This window comes from Lichenostomus cassidix, chromosome 1 (assembly GCF_008360975.1).
Source record: "Lichenostomus cassidix isolate B80296 chromosome 1, HeHo_3.0, whole genome shotgun sequence".
NCBI classification, from domain to species: Eukaryota; Metazoa; Chordata; class Aves; order Passeriformes; family Meliphagidae; genus Lichenostomus; species Lichenostomus cassidix.
In genome coordinates this window covers 93,091,254-93,110,525 of record NC_139479.1, presented here as the reverse complement: position 1 = coordinate 93,110,525, position 19,272 = coordinate 93,091,254, and the positions used below count along the sequence as shown (strand labels likewise).

The 19,272-nt window shown below is 45.3% G+C and overlaps 1 protein-coding gene across 1 annotated transcript; it reads left to right on the top strand.

Annotated features, from left to right (window-relative positions):
* The first annotated feature begins 111 nt into the window (after positions 1-111).
* On the top strand, positions 112-18,392 carry ILDR1 (immunoglobulin like domain containing receptor 1). Its single transcript, XM_085071280.1, has 8 exons — positions 112-232; positions 3,153-3,323; positions 5,451-5,600; positions 6,236-6,355; positions 6,510-6,656; positions 10,869-11,000; positions 11,997-12,784; positions 13,921-18,392. Exons 1-8 carry the CDS (start codon positions 178-180, stop codon positions 13,960-13,962), a joined length of 1,605 nt encoding a protein of 534 aa, XP_084927406.1. The 5' UTR covers positions 112-177; the 3' UTR covers positions 13,963-18,392.
* Positions 18,393-19,272: the final 880 nt, after the last annotated feature.

Genomic DNA, 19,272 nt, shown 5'->3' with positions numbered 1-19,272 from the left:
CTGAACCTGGCGGCTGGTATTTTGTCCGGCGCTCGGGCGGAGGGAGCAGGTGCGGAGGGAGGGAGGGAGGGGACTGCAGCCGGCGGCAGCGCCCGGCCCCGGGACAGGTGCCACGGAAGGGGAGGGACAGTGGGCGCGACGTCCCCGGGCGGAGGAGGAGGAGGAGGAGAGCGCGCCATGGCCCCGTGCGGGCGGTGTCGGTGGGCGCTGCTGCTGGCCTGGCTGCCGGTCGGTGAGTGCGGCCCGGGGCTCCCCCGGCCCCCTCCGGGTCCCCGCCCGCCCTGCCCCGGGACACCCCCGCAACGCAGGGCCTGGGCTCGGGAGGCGCCCTCGGGTTCCGCCCCGGGTTAGGGTGGTGCGGGGTCGGGCAGTGGCGGCGGCCCCGCCGTGAGGGAGAGGGGCGGCCCGGCCCGGCCCGGGCGGGCGCCCTTCCCCGCTCGGTGCGCTTCCCCGCCCGGCGGAAGCGCGGGGCTCTCCCGAGCGCGGTACGAAACCGTGCAGAGACGAGTTTCGATCCCCAAAGGTGCGGCTGACCTCTCTCCTAGGAGGAAGTGGCCTCCTGCTTCCTGGCAGCCGCCAGTATCGGTCGTGTGCGGCCAGGAGGGAATCCCCTCTTGCCTCTCGCAAGCTCCCCCACCCCAGGTTTTGCCTCTTTCGGCCCTGGGGTAGCTGCAGTGCTTCCACACCTGCTGGGCACCTGCTTGTGTGGGGAGCTTGAGCTCACCTCCGTGCCCACGGGCGGCCTGCAGGCAGCAGAGCCATCTCTGCCAAGCTTTGCGGGTTGCCTGACAGCTTCTAACCTCCTCTTGGAAATAAAGTTATCATTTCACTTCTTGGATGCCTGGGTCTTGGCTGATGATCTGGCTTTAAATACTGAAGTTTGGTTTTTCACAGAGAACCAGTGAAGGAAGCAAAGAAGTATGGAGGGTATGCTTGTTTATTGTCTGGCTTGGCAGCCGTGTTCCCAGGTAGTGCTCTAGCTAAAACTTGGCTACACTGGCACCAAAGGTTAGTGTCTTTGCTGTGAAGACACAGGCGTGAGGTTGCCATACCTTACTAGATTGGTAGTGTCCATGTTTGTTCTTTCCAACCACGATGAGAAAGATAGCGTCCTGCAGTGGAATAATGCAGCCCAGGTTTAGGAACCAGCCTTAACTTTACAACTCTTTGGTTTTCTTGGAGGAGGTTAATAAGAAACATTGGACATGCAGTGGCATCTGACTGTTCTCTGGGGGGTACAGTAGGTTTTCAACCTCTTTAGAAAATAAGGGACTTATCTTTCAACTCCAGCTGTTTTGCAGAGCAGAGGTAATGAGAAAGCATCACTTCCGTAAAGAGATGTGGGTTTTGTTAGTGAAAAGCACATAGTGATTTTGAATGTTTTATTCTTGCCAGAGAGATGCTGTTGTAGGAAAACCCATGGAAAATGTTATGTTCTCATGAGCCTTGACAAGTCAGAATTCATATGGGGTTTCATTTAATTGATGCTGAGATCAAGGTTTTGCCAATCTAGAGAGTTTGAATTGGTTTCTTGTGATTTTCTGCATTAAGATCCCAGAGTCAGCTATTTCACAATGAAAGCTGAAACAAGACGTTGAACTACAGTGCTTTTAAATAAGAGCAAATGTGGCTAACTACCTGTCAGCGGTCTGGACCTTGCTGTGCTACAGCATTGTAAAAACTTGTTTTATCTAGAGGTTTACACAGCTGCTGGCGTTTCTGGGTTTAAGTGCATGTGCATAAATCTTATTTTTCAGAAAAGCCTTGGATTCAGGGTTTGCCCTGGCCCTCTCTATGTTTGTGTGGTGTTTTTAAGGCAAATGAGCTCACTCTGCCTGTGCTTTCACTTAGCTGACAAGAAGCCCCATTTCAAACCAGAAACTGTACAAGGGCTGCATTGACAATACCCTACTGCAGAGTGACTCGTTGAGGCAGCACTGCACCTCTGCAGCATCTTTTCCACAGTGGAAACTGCATGAGCTCGTATTTGCCTGGAATGTTATGTGGACGTGCATCCAAGAGGATGCTGAATGATGCTTGACAAAGAATGATGTTTGCAGTTGTGGTCCAGGTGTTACTACATAGTAGTAATAACTTGTTCTCTTGCTCTCATCCTGAAAACATGGAGTAGAGAGAAAATCTTGGAATCTATTACAAAAATCAAGTATTGGTTCATGGAGACCTGTTCTGTTGGTACCTTACAAGCTTCCCACTTTCCTTTCCTGCCTTTCCTTTCCCCACTTAAGAAGCAACTAGCACAGCACTGCAATCTCTGCCTGGTTCTCTGGCATGTATTCCAAACAGGGCATCCCACACTTGCCCCACTAGTGTTTGTATTCCCATATCAGTGGCAACTGGTGATAACTTTGCTATTGTTAATGAAAAGCACAACTTACTGTATTATCAAAGTTTAAATAAGATAGAGATGTTTCTGGAGTATGGCTAAACTACAGCATAACTTATGAGAAAGTTCATAAGGTTTTTCTCCCTGAGTGTGTACAGCTGCTTGGATACAAAGTGCTGTAGAGGTTGTAAGGATGAGTTCTAAAATACATAATGATAGCTTAATTGAAAAGGAAAAAAGGGGGTAATTGATGTGCGCTGTCCTGAAGTGGTGATAAACAATTAAGTTTAACTACAGTGCTGCAGGCTGAAAGCTGTATTGTCTTAATCCTGGTCACTGTTAGATAATATTCTGATGAGTGTTTTAGCAAGACCTTGATAAAATTCATTTGGTGTTTATATGAACATATGGTGATGCAGAACTTCTCTGGTTAGGATTAAAAGCCAAGGCAGTCCCATCCTGTGTGCTTCTGGGCCCAATGAATTGGAGGGACAGTTTTGCCCATGTAGAAGGAGAATAAAGTGATACACTGCATAATGGCTACTCGTAGTTGCTTTGGAGAACATAATTCAGTCACTAAGGTGGGCCCATGAGGTGGCCTTCTGTCAGGAAAGACGGGACTCATGTTCTAACCCGGGTTTGTAACCCTGGATGAATTCTCCGGAGGGGCTGGAACGTCCATAGGTGCAGGTGCAGGTCCTGGATGGGGACAAAGGAAATGTACTTGGATCCTTGGTGTGGTGCAGGTGGTGTGATGGGTGTCCCGATGAGGCTGTGGGCTGATGGATATCTGTGTTCTTGTTTGCAGGTTGCCTCTCTCTCCTGGTGACAGTGCAGGATGTTGAGCGTTACACCACCTTGTTTGCCACTGTCATCCTCAAGTGTGACTACAGCACCTCAGCACAGCTGCAGGACGTGGTGGTGACCTGGCGCTTCAAATCCTTCTGCAAGGACCCCATCTTTGACTACTACTCACCCTGTAAGTGTCAGGCTCGTCTTCCAGGGAATCCCCCTTCAAATGGGAAGGATGGGGAAGGTAGACTGTCTGGCTAGTCCAGGCTTATGACCCCCTCTTACTCACAAACCAGGTGGTAGCATTTCCCTGTGCTCCAAGGAAAAATAGGTCATGTCTGCTATTTTCTTTGAATAGTCAAGGCCTTATGATATGAGACTGTAGAAGTCCTCGCCAAAGCAGCTCTTTTGTCCTCCTTGTCATCAGCTCAGAATGCAGAGCAGTTCAGCCATGGTTGGCACAAGTCAGTTTTGACAGCCCCATCTTATGCTTCAGCATGTTTGAAAGCAAGGGCCCTGCAACAAGTGGGCTTTAGGGTTCCATGGGGGCCCTGTGGTTGGAGCTGGATACCAGCTGTGACCAGATGTTACTAATTTGAGGAAGTAGAAGGAACACCCGCATTCTGGAGGGCATGAAGAATTCTAAGTAATAACATTTAGTAGTGGTGAGAGCTCTTCACGTGCAGTCATTCTGATGAGGGCAGCCTTAATTCAGGGGTGTTCAATGTGGTACACAAACTGCATCCTGGGATGCACCAAGCCCAGTATAACCACTTGGTCAAAAGAGGTGATGATCCCACTATGTTTAGTGTTGGTGTGGCCTCACCTGCAGTATTGTGCAGTTCTAAATCCCAGGATTTAAGGATATTAAAGTACTTGAATGCATCCAGAGAAGGGGAACAAAGCTGTTGGAAAGGCTGGAAGGCACATCCTGTAGGAGCAGCTAAGAACTTTGCACTTGTTTAGTTCAGGAAAAAGGAGACTGTGGGGTGACCTCATTTCTCTCTACGGCTTTTTGAGATCCGGAAGTGAACAGGGGTTCTGATCTCTTCTCCCTGGTATCCAGTGATAGGATGTGTGGGAATGGCTCGAAACTCCATCAGAGGAAGTTCAGACTGGATGCTTGTAAGCATTTCTTTGAGAGGATGGTCAAGCACAGGAACAGGTTTCTTAGACTAGTGGTCGATGCCCCAAGCCTGTTGGTGTTTAAGAGGCATTTGGACAGTGCTCTTAATAAGGTATCTTATGTTTTGGTGTTTTGGTCAATCCTGAAGTGATTAGACAGTTGGACTAATGACCTTTGTAGGTCACTTCCAACTCAACTATTCTGTTCTGTTCTTTTTAAACCCTGCAGTGGGTTTAAGTGACCAGCCATAGCTTAACTGTACACTTGGAACTGAGCTCACAGTGGGTGCCTTGGTGCCCAAACTCTCCTTCATGCAGTCTGGATGGGTTGGGTAGGCATATTATCAAGTGCTCTACAACCTAGTCCCCAAGCAGGTGAGTCCCTGGCTCAGCTGATCTCAGCATAATGTGAGTGCTTTTGGCCCAGGCTCAAGCTAATAGTCCCCAACAGGGACTTTGTGCTCTATTTAGATACAGCAGTGGAAGAGCCTTTGACAAGCTTTGTCCTCATCTCTCTTCACTGCAAGCCCTTTACAGAAAATGCTTACTGAATCAGCTGTTTCCCCAAATCTCAGCTCCTAAATACTTGGAAATTCAATGTTGGTTTATGATGTGAGTCTGTCAGGAGAGTATCGTACAGAAATCACCCCTAGTCCTTCATTAATTCTGTTGGGTGTCTTTACACTTAATCCTTAGCTGGAATTAGGTGATGGATAATTTTCTGTTTTTATGAGTTCCACAACATGTAATGGGATACAGGAGGGAAAGGGAGACAATCCATACTGCAGTTCATGTATGTCTAGAGATTTTGTTTGGTAAATAAACACCCTTTTGTTTTAGTTCTAGTACTCCTGGGTGTTCTATGACTTTTTTCCTTTCAGCTTCATACTGGGAGCTGCCTTCCAACCTACTACCATTAGCTTCTTTCTACTGTTGTTCTTTCAGTTGTGAGTACAGGAGGCATCTCCTCTGCAGCTCCTGCATTCTCAAAATCTCTGCCATTCCTGTGGCTCTACCTCTGTTTGTTTTTGAGTACTCCAAAGCAACTTACTGGTTTGAAGCCATGCTTTGTATTGCTAGACCAAAGCGATTGCACACATGTATTCAAGAATTTCTCTACTGCTCACACGGGGATAGAAATTGGTCTTTTGAAATAACTTGTGGCATCCCTGATGATGTGTGTTTGTAGCATACCAGGCTGGATTAGCCCTTGGCCAGGACCCCTCTGATGACTGCAATGACAGCCAGCGGAAGGTGCGCATCGTCATCCAGAAATTCGGGCAGAAGGACCCTGTGCTAGGCATCGACTACCAGCAGCGAAAGATCACCATTCAGAACCGTGAGTGACCTCCCAGGCTGGCAGTGAACTCAAGAGCTATCCAGTATCTGGGTCTGCTAAGTGAAGAGAAGCATGAACATGGCTAAGGTCATCTGTAACTTACATACCCCATATGGCAATAGAATAAGGACAGTGAAGGGCCCTGTCCCCAGCTGGCCTGAGGGTGTTGGAGGCACTACAACCTAAGGCTGAGCTGAGGATGCCTAAGCATTCTGCTGAAGAGCACAAAAGCTGAGGAGCTCAGAGGCTAGAAAAGAGTTTATTCTTCTAAGTATTGCATAATTGTCCAGGTATATTATATGTTCCCTGTGGTCCATGGAGCAGTAGCTATTGCTTCTGCCAGAAGAGCTGTTGGGATAGCTGACCTAACAGGACCTAACAGATCTATGTTCCAAAACCAGTAGGGTTGGCTTCCAGCAACACAGAAAACAGGGACTGGCAGTCAATGCAATGCTGTTAATAGGAGTTCTCACTGGACTCCAGTGGGATTGTTTGAAGGTGATGGCTCTGCTTGGGAAGAGGGGACATGGAGTACTCTGTGTCACCTGCAGAGGTGGCCCCTTTTCAGGTGGGGCCTAAAAGTAGTGTCTGTCAGTCCCCAGTCACCCACTGACCTTTCAGTCCCTCTCCCACAGGAGCAGACCTTGTCATCAGTGAGGTCATGTGGTGGGACCATGGCATGTACTACTGCACTGTGGAAGCACCAGGAGATACCTCAGGTGATGCGGACAAAGAAGTTAAGCTGATTGTTCTCCGTAAGTGCCTGTGCTTTGTTGCCTGGGTGGCAAGATATCTCCTGTTCTCCTCTTCCCTACTCCAGGACACCTCCAGCAGTGGAGAGGTGCTCAGTAACTTACCATGGCCTGATACATTGGGATCAATCCTTTTTTCTCTCATTTTTTCCCACAGACTGGCTCACAGTACTCCTCATCATTCTTGGTGGTCTCCTCCTCCTTCTGCTGATTGGGATATGCTGGTGCCAGTGCTGCCCTCAGTATTGCTGCTGCCACATCCAATGTGGCTGCTGTCCAAACCGGTGCTGCTGTAATCAGGAAGGTGAGGTTCAAGCAAATGTGCATCTGTTTATGCCTTCTGTCAAGACAAAGGCTTGGTTGGGAGCTTGCTGAGCTCCACTTTCTCCCTTCTGCTCAGCATCCATATAAACTGAGATATTTCTTTGGCCAATGTGACCTCCATGACCAGCTAATCTGAAATTAGAGGAGGGGATCTGGGATATGTGGAATCTATCTTGCTCCTCTGTATCCAACTTTCAGAAGTTTCCCCTCACACCTTGCTACCAGCTTCTCTCATGCCATCCAGGGCACAATCAGTCCCCTTGTCTGAGTAGCACAGGACTTTTCTTCCCTGTCTTGATGTTCATATGCCTTTGCATGTGAGAAAGGCAAGCAGCTGCCTTGGTTCTACTCTCCAAACTAGCCTTACCTTCAAGTGTGATACTCTGAGAGGAATTACGTAAAAATTTGAAATTTTTTATCTGCATGTTTTCTTCAGAGCTGTGCCTTCTACAAGGAAAAGGTTTTGTTTGGTTTTCCTTGGGGAAGGAAGCGACAAGAAAGTGGAGAAAGATCGTCTCTCTTGCTGGTCAGCCTTGCAAGTGCATTCTGAAGTTTTGAGGGTCAAAAGAAACTTCATTGTGTTTGCTTTTAACAGTAATAAGCTGGACCCTGTTCTTTTAGTAAGTCTACTGCTTGAATTTTGGCTGTTAAGGTCATATAATCTCTTCATTCCTGTAACTGTAACTTGATTAGCAGCAAGTATCTTGAAGCTTACACAGTCTGACAGTAACAAAATACAACAAATAAGTTTATTTATCATTGGAATCACCAGATTCTTCCCCAGATGCTACAAGGAGAGGATTTATGAGCAAGGAGCTCTGTTTCAGGTTTACCTTTACCTTTAAGACAGCTATTAAGTATACATTGGGTGTTAGTAAGCTGTGAGAGTTTCAGATTCAGACTTAATTTGCTTAGCCCTTGCAAAGAGTGAACAAAACATCCCTTTTATTGCTAAAAACAAAACAAAACAAAACAGGCTTTACAGGTTGTCAAGTAAAGCGTGTTGAGGAGGCTCAATTTGGAAATTCGGCAGAAAAATTAGTTCCTGTGGAGGCGGAGAGAGGTGATGGAGATGAGAGACTCACACCTCCAGAATTCCAAGTTCTCAGCAAAAAAGAGATTCAGAGTTTATGTGAGCTCCTTTCTGTTTTTCTATGCTGCAGATTATAGCTCACTCCAGACTGCTGCTGTTATTTCCTGCTTTCCGTTAAAGGAGGGATTCTCAAAATCTCTCCCTGTTCATGAGAGGAGGTACAGACAGGTCCAGCCTTCCTGACTGGATGCTGGATTCTGTGTCTGTAATTTCCATCCCAGCTGCCTGCCCTCTTTATCCACTTTGCAAGGGATCCATGTGCCTGCTCCTCTCCTCTAATACATCTTCACTTCATCCTGCCTCTGACTTACTTTGTTTGCACGCCAGGAAATGAACTGGAGGCCTTAAAAAGCACGAGAAGATAGATTCAGGGGACATCTTAAAAACAGTGCTGAGGAATAACAGTTCCTCGGAGCTGAGGAGAAGGCAGAAATCCTCACCTGCTGTATGATCACAGTGCAAGCATGGCTGGTTCTTTCCCCGTTGTTGACCACTAGAGGACAGCGTGGCTCTGCTGAACAGTCACAGGTGCCAGGGAGGCAGGATAATCCTGGGTGCTGTGAATCATGCCATTAACTAACATGGGTTTGAGCCGAGCAGTAAAAGAAGTGCATTGTTTGAGTAATTCAGGATTGATGCACAGAGATATTAGACATGCCCCAGGAGCAAGCCAATTACAATCCCCATGGAAAGCTCTGAGAAAAGCCCATCAGAGTAAATATATGTATGACCTCTTTCTGTTCCTTTTAGTTCTTTTTCTGCTGTGGACTTCTTCCAGTAATGAATTAGGGGGAAATAGGATATACTTGCACCTGGGTCTCACTAACTTGGAAAATACTTTACTTTTATAATTGGCCCAGCAGCTGTTAAAGTCACTCAAAGTTGAAGAACAGATTTTTCTAGCAGAGAGTAAGTGGAGGGAACAGCACAACATTCTGCCAAAGCAGGTAGGAGTTTTGGAATTAGGGTGAATCTGACCTCCCTGAGATAAATATGTTCACTTTAAAAAGTTCTGTAACTTCAGTTTTGCGGATGGGGAACAAGAGTATGTGTCTGATTCAAACTGGAAGGCAAAGTATCTGGGGAAGGAAGAAAGGCTGATGGTGGAGAAGGAGGACCAGGGGTAGTTCTGGATTTGTTCAGCTGTAGGGAGAGATTAGAAAGTGACAGGGACAGGATGACTTTGGTCCTAGTGACAGCCTTGCTACCTTAAGAGGGAGAACACTAAGCAGGTATGCCCACAGATACTGGACCTCTTACTCCTCAGGCAAAGACCAAGGTCAAAACCCCAGGACAAGCACTCAGCAGGCATTCTCAAGGTAATAACTGGAGGAATGGGAGAGGGAGAGATAAGGCCTTCCCCTTCTATTTATCCTTTTTTTTGGTCTTCTTTCTCTTATCCTCTAAGTTTGAAACATAAGCTGGAAGGAAATGCCTTTGGACAAAAAAGAATAGAAGCAAGTTTGACATAAAGTTCTTGGAAGCTGCTACCTCAGATTACACATCTTTGAAGATACCAGATTATTAGAATTAAAACCCCTGAAGTTTCCAGCTTTGTTGTTCCCTCTGGTTGGAGCCAGACTGGGGAGGGGGAGGGTGTTTGGGGTGGAGCTGCCTGAACTGGGGAGGAAAGGAAGGATGTGTTGAGAGGCACGGTCCATCCCTCTTTTGCTGCAAGTGTTGTTCTGGATAAATCCAGTGAAACAGCTGAAGGAAGACATGATAATGACTGAAGTGCTACCTGAAGTGGAGAGCTCAGTCCCAAAGAGTGTGAACCATAAATACTGCCTGCTGCAGTGAACCCAGGGGACAGAATTAATTGGAGCTTAGCTGTAGCCTGGTTTCTTAAAGAAGCAAATCTTATGCAGTCAACTTGTCTGTCTATCCCTTGTCTCTTTCCCTCCAATAGCTTTTAATTTCATCAGACAACTTCAGCCAGATTTATCAGAGGGGTAAAAGTCTCAAAGGCAATTATGTTCCTATCTGTTTCCTGAACTGTAATGTTCTGTTCATGCCTGACCAGACAAGAGGCTGCAGTAAAAGTCTTTCACTTCTGAAACTCCAGGAAAGCCGTAAAAGAGAAATTTCGCAAAGGTGCTGTTGGCTGAAAAGCTTCACCCAGTTACGACAGACAAACCAGGCTTTGTAAAGTCAGGGACTTGCAGAATTTACTTGCTTGTAAACTTAAGTTTTGATTGTTTGTGGTAGAAGGAGTAAGTTTCTGTAAGATGTTTCTAGGTATTACCCCAAAAGAAGCAGCAATGAGCTATGGTTTCAAAGGCAAGTATAGTCAGCTTGTCCATGTAGAGGAGGTGAGAGAGAAATGCTTAAAAAAGGGAAGTGGAATTGGAGTCTGACCCCTCGTTAGCAGTGGTGGAAACCCTGTGAAAGAGAAATTTCCACTGAGTTTGCTTCTCTGGCACACTGAACATTGTTGTTGAGAACAGGAAATTTAGTTTGTTCAGCAGTTTGACCACACTGTCTTAGGGGTTTAATTTTAGCAGTCATTTTGAGGTTTCAGAGTGACAAGAAGAGTGGTCAAAAGACTAGAAAGGGAAAAGCTGGACAGTGCACCTGAGTGCACTATTTGTGAAACAAGAAATGATGGAGTATAGAGTGGAAAATAGGATACGGACAGAACCCACATGATGGTGGCAAGGACAGGTCTCGTTTAGCTGGAAATCAGAGCCAAAAGGGGAAAGGACCAATGATGAGCTGAAAGAATTTTGAGAGAGAAAACATTTGCATGTTTTGCTTTATAAAACATTTTTCCCATCTTTCTGCAACTATACTCATAATGATAGGGCAGGTAGAAGTCTTAACTTGGTTATGTGCTGCATTCTTAATCATAGTTAATTGTTCCCAGTTGCTGGGACTGGAATCAGAATGTTAGGCAGTAAAGCCTTTTTTCTGTTTAAGGTGCCTTTTTGAAGATGTACAACTTAGTACTGGAATTTCATGTGCTCTGTTTTACCTTTGTCATAGGGTGGAAAGAGATTTTAATTTTGTGAATTTCTTGTATCTGTGAAGCAAAATGGTATGTGATCTGCAAGCTGTGCTCTCTGGACAGGTGCTGTAAGGTTTCTTTTTCTGTTACAGTACTGGAACGGCACCGGTTCATGAAGCGGGCTCAGGCACTTGCCCCTTGGCTATCACCCAACATGTTCTATGGAGCTGGTGACAGAAACTCAAAACTTTCCTCTTACCAGCTGAACCCTCTACTGCAACAAGGTGAGACCATGGGCATCATTTCTGAGGGAAATCAGGATGAAAAACAGGTAACTTCTTAGGGAAGTTCAGCATTGAGGCTTTAGCCTCTCTACTACAAAAGAGAGAAAGATGCTCCTAGCATGACTTCATGTCCTAGAATGACAGCTCTGCCACATCTGCAGCACACCATAGACTTGTCTGGGTGCATAAAAACAGCCTGTTATTGTTATCTTCAGTGTCTTGCTGGGCCCAGTGCTGGGTGAAGCAGTTTAACACTAGCTAAGGTGTATCTGTGCTACACCCCAGTGACTGCAGGGTAAATATACCCAGCTTATCTTGCTTTGTGTGGCAGAGGAGGGTACTGTCTCTTTGTTCTGCTGTGCTGGTCACGGTCAACTCCTTATAGCCAAAACTGGCATGACAAGTGAGGTGCAATTTGTTTGAGTTCTTATCAAATGTCTAGTCTTCAAATGATTATGGGCAACCTGCCTTCTGTGCAATAGATCTAGCCTGCATGCAGCAAAAAGTGAAGGACTCTAATGAAGCAGGAAGAATTTTCTTCTCCATTTGCTACTTCTATCTGTACGTACGTGTGTGCGTATGCATGCATATGTATAACAATTTTGGTTTTTTATGTTTTTTTCTTCTGTAGTATTTCTTCCAGTTCAATGAAATATAAAAGGAAATGCTAAGATCTTTCTCTGATTGTTTAAAAATAAAATATTGTATCAATGCTGTAGGAAAAAAATGTTCCTCTAAATACACACTGTATTTCCAGGTGTGCTGGACTTCTTACCTCTGCACTGCCTAAGACATGCTAGATCATGCTGCAGTCTATTAGTTACTACTCCTTGCACCACACCTTGTTTGGTATGGATGTGCTGGTTGTGGTGCCTGAGACTTGTGCAGCTCTTGCAGTGAGGAGGAGCAGGAGAAGAGAAGGAACTCAACCGGGATCATGAGTGCAGAAGTTAAGTGTTCCTCTTGACTTGCTACATTCTCTGCTTTTCTCCTCAGATGTATCTCTGCAGAGCAGTCTTCCACTGGTGAAGCCACAAGCTCAGCTTTCCCGTAACAATGGTGTTTTGGATTATCTGGAGTCTGAAATCCAAAACCTGAACACATCCCAGCTGCGGCCACCCTCCCACCAGCGGCAGGCTGTGCAGCCCAGCTTGCTGTCCTCTCTGGGCTCCAACATCGTGCCACCTCCTCTCGCGGACCACATCTCCTCCATCCATGGGAGCAGCAACTCCTCACGGCCACAAAGAGCTGCCCACCCCCCCAGGCCCTGGGACTCTGCAGCAGAGGACAGAAGGGAAAACCGAAGGTGGCCCTTGCCTTCCAGTGGGGATTCTCATTCCAGCTACAGCCAGGAGCCCTGGGACAGGCAGCGAGAGGAATATGCTCAGAGGCAGAGGACAGGTGGCTACAACGGCAGGCCCCAGCACTCCAGACGGGATGTGTCACCCCTGCGCCACGCCGAGAGGGGCAAGAGCAGCAGCAGCAGCTTCTATCCGGAGGAGGCCAAGGAGCGCTCCAGCCACCATCGCGGTGGGAGGCGAGAATACGAGCACCACGCCGGGAGGAGCGAGTACTCCGGCCGGCGGCGGCACAGCTACTCCCCCCCTTCTCGCCGGGGCTCGTGGAGCTCCTCGGAAGAGCAGGTCCGTGTCCCGGTATCAAACCGCAGGCGGAGGAACCGCCGGTCCCGGGAATGGCCGGAAGATAAACCCCCCAGTTATCGCTCACTGGAAATCATCCCAGCTCAGGACAAGAAGCACAAAGGCAGCGCAGGGACCCGCTCGGTGAGTCAGCTGCCTTTAGGCTTTCCCATCTAAGGGAAAAGGTGGGGTTTAGGGAGTGAGGGGGAATGTTTGCTACTTTCCTGTTGACTTTCAGAGGCCAGGGAGCAGGGGGTGCTCTGCACAGCTTGGGTACGAAGAGGCTGCTGAGTTCTCTCCTTTTGACTTGCATTGCCTAGATGTAGTGTGCTCAGGGGCAAAGTAAAAAGTCAAATCTTCAATGCCAGGTTGGATGGCACCCTGAGTAACCTGGTGTAGTGTAAGGTGTCCTTGCCTGGGGTAGGGGAGTTGGAACCAGGTGATCTTTGAGATCCCTTCCAACCCAAACCATTCTATGCTACTGTGATTCCAAAATAAAGTATATCACCTACAGGGTGACATGTTACATTCCTGTCCCCATCCAGAGGCTTTTGGGGTTCTGTGTATATGTTGTACATGTATATGTTGGTGTTAAAATAGCTGTTCTGGTACTGACTGGGGAGAACTCACTTCCAGACTAGGCAGCAGCATCCCTCTGTAACCATCTCTGGTGTTGGTTTACTCTTGATTTTTTTTTAAATGTGCATGATATTTTTAAGATGGCTCATATGGGAAAACATCCAGGTAAGATGCCTAAAGCTACATGAAATAGGCTTTAAGGTCATGGGTGGCATGGATGAAAAATGTGTCATTCTGCAGGCCAGGTGGAAGAGGGTGGCTTGCTTGGTGGGACTCCTGAGAATTGAACACATACTTTATGGGCAGTGAACAGCTACTGTTCACAGCTCTTCTTGTCTGTTTGCACTGGGATTAGACTTCAGGTAGCAACCTAAGTGTAAACAGCTTCACATCTATTTGCTAGTCTCTAAGTTAGACAGTGTATTCCCCCTGAAAAAAATGAAGATTTTTTAAAAATAATAAAATGTTAAGTGTCCCTTATCACACATATGCAGAATTTTACCAGGTGGGAGTATTCTGAGGTGCTGTATGTTGCACATTACCATTTTCCTCTCTGTGTTGTGGAAGGAAGTACAATTTCAGTTTCAGCTGGGATGTTTATATGTATGAATGGTTTTTGTTATGGTGCTCAGAGCAGATGAGAAGACATAGTGTTTTCCTTCATCATTCCTTGTTGCTGAATCTTTTATTTTCTCTTGCAGGACAGAGGAAGTTCCCACAGTGGAAGAAGCATAGTCATTTAATGTCAGTACTTGAAGAACTGAGATTCCCACTGGACTCCTCCTTGTTTTTCTACTATTTAGGTTGGGATGGCTGCTTTTGATTGAACAGACAAACAGCAATAAAACAAATAAAGCAGCTTCCCCTTAGACTTACAACTCTGAAGAATATGAGTTTAGTGCTATGAAAGCCATACATAACCTATTTTTATTGCTGTGATTTGGAAACTTAGGTTGGGCTGAGTTCTAATAGGCTGAGGTTTGTTGAAAACATTCTGCTGGAAACAACAGATTTTTTCAGAAAATAGTGTACTCCCAGTCTTTAAAGAGAGATACCAGTTCTCTCTATTAAGTGCCTTGGCACTGCAAGGAGCCCAGTCTGTAGGATGCTGGTACTTTGCACAGCAGTTATCAGAGAAAGGTTCCAATGTTCACAGAGTTGTGAAGTCACAAGACAGTAGAATAATTTAGATTGGAAGAGGCCTCTGGAGATCATCTGATCCAGTCCCCTGGGAGCCTTGTGGGGGGAGGCACAACATCTTTCTAAGGCCCTTTGTTGTGCTTCAGAATGTGTAATGTTTGTTGCTGCTGCCCAGCTGCTCAGCATAGTTGGGGCAGTTGCTTCCTTTTGTCCCCACTTTGCCTCTTTCCCAAACAGAAGGATGACAGTGTTGGAAGAATGCTGACTGCCTTAATAAGGTCTCACTAGAATGTCTGCCAGATTTTCTGCTCTTGACTGACTGAAACAGCCGGCTCTACTTTGAGCTTAGATCTTAGTGCCTTAAAAGATGCTTGTTCTAGCCTTTCATCCAGACTTGAATTTATTTGTTCACTTAAAGGGCTAAATTTATCAAAGCTTGTCCATCTCTACAGGGACCGAACAAAGTATGACTACTGTTTACACCATGGACCAGAATTTTCTTCAACTCTAGGAAGCATGGTTTTGGTGAATATATCTTTGCTAAGCCATGTACTCTTTTCCATACATTTTATATTCTCCCTTTCCTCTCCGTGCCATGTATTATATACATGGGGTGGGATAAAGGGCTCTGAAGAAGTCTTACAACCAGCATTTTTACTACTGTCCTTCATCTTCACCCTGACACTCATACCAGCCTTGCATGTGTGATGCATCTGATCTGGAGCTGGATTGTAGGGTTTCCTCAGTTCTTACCCTGTAACTAGAATACCGAATTTCTTTATGCTTTGAGACCAGTTGTGAAGGAGAAGTTGCTGTTTCTTCTTGAAGTGATTAATCCACTGTTTTAATTTAAAATGTGCTGGAGAAAGAGAAGCTCTCTGGATGCTGGCTGCTTCCATGGGAAAGTGTCTTACCAGAGGGGCTTCTTGGATTTAAGAGACTCCACGGGTGGCAAGGAGCTTTTGGAGGATCTTGCAAATTATTTTGTTATCCAGAGGCACTGGAGATTGGCCAGTACCCATGACTGTCATGCCTAGCTTATTTCCCAGCCAGTGCTACATGGGACACTTGCTACTCTTTTTCCTTTAATGTCCTAACTACTGATGTGTTTGTGCTTTCCTTTGGAAGACTTGGCGAGACTTTTACTATGTCCACCTCCTTTTTTTTCTTTTCTTTGGACAATGATGGGAAACATCACACTTCAAACAAATGGTCCTAGCTGGATAGCTGATACAGTTGCTGGTCAACCCAGGGCTACTACAGAGTACTCATCTTACTACAGTTTCGTGGCTGAAAGTGCTTGTTCCTAATTCCTGCCTATGGAAATAAAGCAGGAGGACCAACGAGCTTCTCTGGTTGACTTTGTTTCAGAACCTACATTTTGAAGACAGAAGGCCTCTTTGCCCATATTTGATGGCTATCACAAAAGTTTTTTTTTAAAAAGGAGCCAAAATACTAACTCCGAAGTTTGAATTCAAGAAAGTAGGGTGGTATTAAGTATGGTACTTGCCTGCATTAGGCCCTCACTGAACAGTGTGAATTGGCCCATAAGTCACATTTCAAATACAGGGAATTAAGGATGTTTGCAGAACTTGCAAGGCCAGTATCACTCTTGAACCTTCTTATCAGCCACTGTCTGTGGATCATTTTTTTTTCTTCTTTTATGACATGCTGAGAATTGTATGAACTACTTTTTTGAATGTTGGACTAGTATTTTTGTTAGTTCAAAGGAGTTTATGATGACTGCAATGACAGCAAATAATACTGGGCTGCTTCTCCGAAAACTAAGCAACCAGTATTGATGTTAGCTTTACCCTCTGCCAACTTTTAGCAGATAGCCAGGGCCCTGCAAATTCTACCCTTGGAAGCTGAATTGGTAACTTGGAATTTGACTCTCTTGTTGTGCTTCCAATAGGTTCATACATCATGCAAGACAACTTCCTGTCCTATCCCAAATGTCCAGGTTTCAGGAGAGGGCTGCCCCTTTCTCCATCGAAGAGTAGAGGCTGTTTGAGACATATGGTGAGATCCCAAGATATTTTCATGGAAGGAGTTCACTTTCCTTCACATTCAAGTGTGTACAAGCCAGCAAGTTTTCCCAAGAGCAAGAAGCCACTTGCACTGCAAGAAAACAGAGGTGACTCTCTCTGTAACAGGAGCAGCTGTTGGAGCTGCTGGAGTATGAGCACACTAACTGCAGAGGTGGTGCTTTTTTATCTACGTCCTATGAAGGAGCCCTCCATCTTTCTTTGTTCCTCTGGTCCCCATAATTGAGCTAGGATGACTAATTGTAGATTTTTTAACACAATTTGTGCTGTGTGAAGTCTGAAGAGTTTTATCTTTATCATACTTGATTTCCTCTTCAGTGACTTTGTTCATGTTTATAGAAACATTAAACAAAACTCTTCAGGGAAAATTGATTGTATCTCCATGTTAATTCTGTAACTTCTTAAATTGTGACAGAAGCAGATTGGGTGATCCAGCAGGGAAGCAGAAATGATACCAGGCTCACTGGTCCACAGACCACTGCGGTTCATAAAGCACCAGTTGGTGGGCGGTGAAATAACGACAGAGGAAATCTATGTATGTGTGCTTTACAACTGCAAGCAGACAGAGAAGTGGGAAGGAAACAAGCTCTGTTTTTGATGCTTATTTCTGATTTTAATGTGCTATAAATCAAACCCATTGTGACAGCATTGCAGAATACAACGTGGACCCTTTTCCAGAAAGATCACAGGGTCTTTGACTTTTTGAGAGAGAGAGAGAACTGAGCAGCTCCAATACAGTGCACTGAAAGAAATAACAGTAGGAAATACCCTAGCCTCATTCTTTCTACATTGCAATTTATTAATGCTTAATTTTTCAGCCATTCCTAAGAGCTGATGTTCATATGGCAGCCCATTTGTAATGGAAAAAGTTGAATATTTCACAAATGGGAGGTGTTGCTATTCTAGGCTTTTGTTCTTCCATTCATGTTCAAGGAACATACCTTACCCCCAAAGAATGAATCTTCTGTCTCAGATGAAGTGCCTTCAAAGCCACTGGAGTTACTCTAATTTAAAATAATGTAATGAGTAAGTGACCATGTCAGGTAGGGCCAGATAAGGTCACCCATGCTACAGTCAGCTGCTTGCTACCTCGGACCAGAGATGCATAAGAGAGATAAAAAATCATGTCATTTTTCTTTGATTAAGAAAGCCCTTGCAATATCTGGGTTTCTTGCTTATTTGCAGAGCACCCTGCCATTCTGGAATGCCATTCCAGGAATGCAGGGCAAGGGCTGCTTCTGTGCAATCATTGATCTGCTCTTGGCAAGTGCCTGTTTGGCACTAGAAAGTGCTGAAACACCCAGTTGCTATCTCTGGGATTGTATTTTTGATAGCACTGCCTAAAGTTAGGCTGACTTCAGGGCCGGGGAAGTTGCCTTGTGTTATAACAGCCACAATACAAAGCTCTTCAGCAATATGAATTACCACACAGGGCAGCTAAGTCCCTTCTGTTACTACCTCCTGCAGCACATCAGTTTGAAACACACACTTAGAGCCTCCCATTTGTTGGCCTGACATAGGAGAGAGAGGACACTTAAGGTTGTCTTAAGTTAACCCCCACAAGTAATGACTACTCATTTCTGTTTCTGCTAAGTTTGATGCCTACGATGTGCCTTGTGCTGGTCTTCTGAATGTTATTCCAGTTGTAAAAGATGATAAATGTGTAGATTCTCTTCAATGACTGTCAAATGTGTAATTGAAATATAAGAGAACTTTGAACCAGTTGCTCTTGTGTGTTCTTCCTAGACCATAAATTGCTTTTTAGTGTTTGCACCAGAAGTGGAACTGAAAAGTCTCTGTTCTTACTTCTCAAATGAACCTTTTTACATGTCAGTAAGAATCTTTGGTTGTTATTTTTTGGACAAAAATGCAAAGTGGTTTGCTTGTATGTGGGATTTTTTTTTTATTTTGGGACACTTTTTTGTTGTTTTTCTAAGAAAAAAGATCATTTGAATAAATAACTAGAGAGTGGAAAAATGTCTGTATGTCTGTCTGGAAAAAAGATCCTTGAATAGATACCTAGAGAGTGGAAAAATGTTTGCTTGTATGTGGGATTTTTTTTCTTATTTTGGGCGACTTTTTTTCTTGGTTTTTCTAAGGAAAAAGGTCATTTTAATAAATACCTAGAGAGTGGAAAAATGGAAACCATTGTCAGCCCTCTTCAATGATGTGACTCACTGTAGCTTGGCTGCCATGTCTGCAGAATGAGAACACTCACTGTTTGGTTCTAAAACACTTGAAGCACCATGAGAGGAAAAGTCTTCTAGAAATCTTGTTTGGTTGATGTGTGAAGGTACTGGTTGAGCTTTTCACGTTTCCCACAGTGAAGTGAGAAGTCCCTTAATAAATATGTGGTTGACATAAAAATGGAAATCCCATTCCCCCTTGCTGATGCCCTCTGTAGCTCAGTGTTGCAGCCTTTCTGTTTCTTTCCCCTGGCTGCAATAGCCAAACACAGGTGATTGGACTTACTGGAGACCCAAGGGGCACTTGGAACCTGAGCTATGGGAAAACATTCCCTACAGGAGCAATGCAGGCCCTTTCTGACTGGGACTGGGGAGCCTGGGGAGGTGTTACCATAGAATCATAAGAATGGTTTGCGTTGGAAGGGATCTTACAAGATCATTTTATCCACCCTGCCCCAGCCTTGGGCAGAGACACCTTCCACAAGACCAGGCTGCTCAGAGCCCCATCCAGCCTGGCCTTGAATACTTCCACTGTCCACAACTTCTCTGAACAGCCTGTTCCAGTGCCTCACTACCCTCACAGTAAAGAATTCTTCCTTGCATCCAATCTAAATCTACCATATTCCAATTTAAACCTGTTTCTCCTGTCAGCACAAGCCTTGGTAGAGTCTTAGTGTTT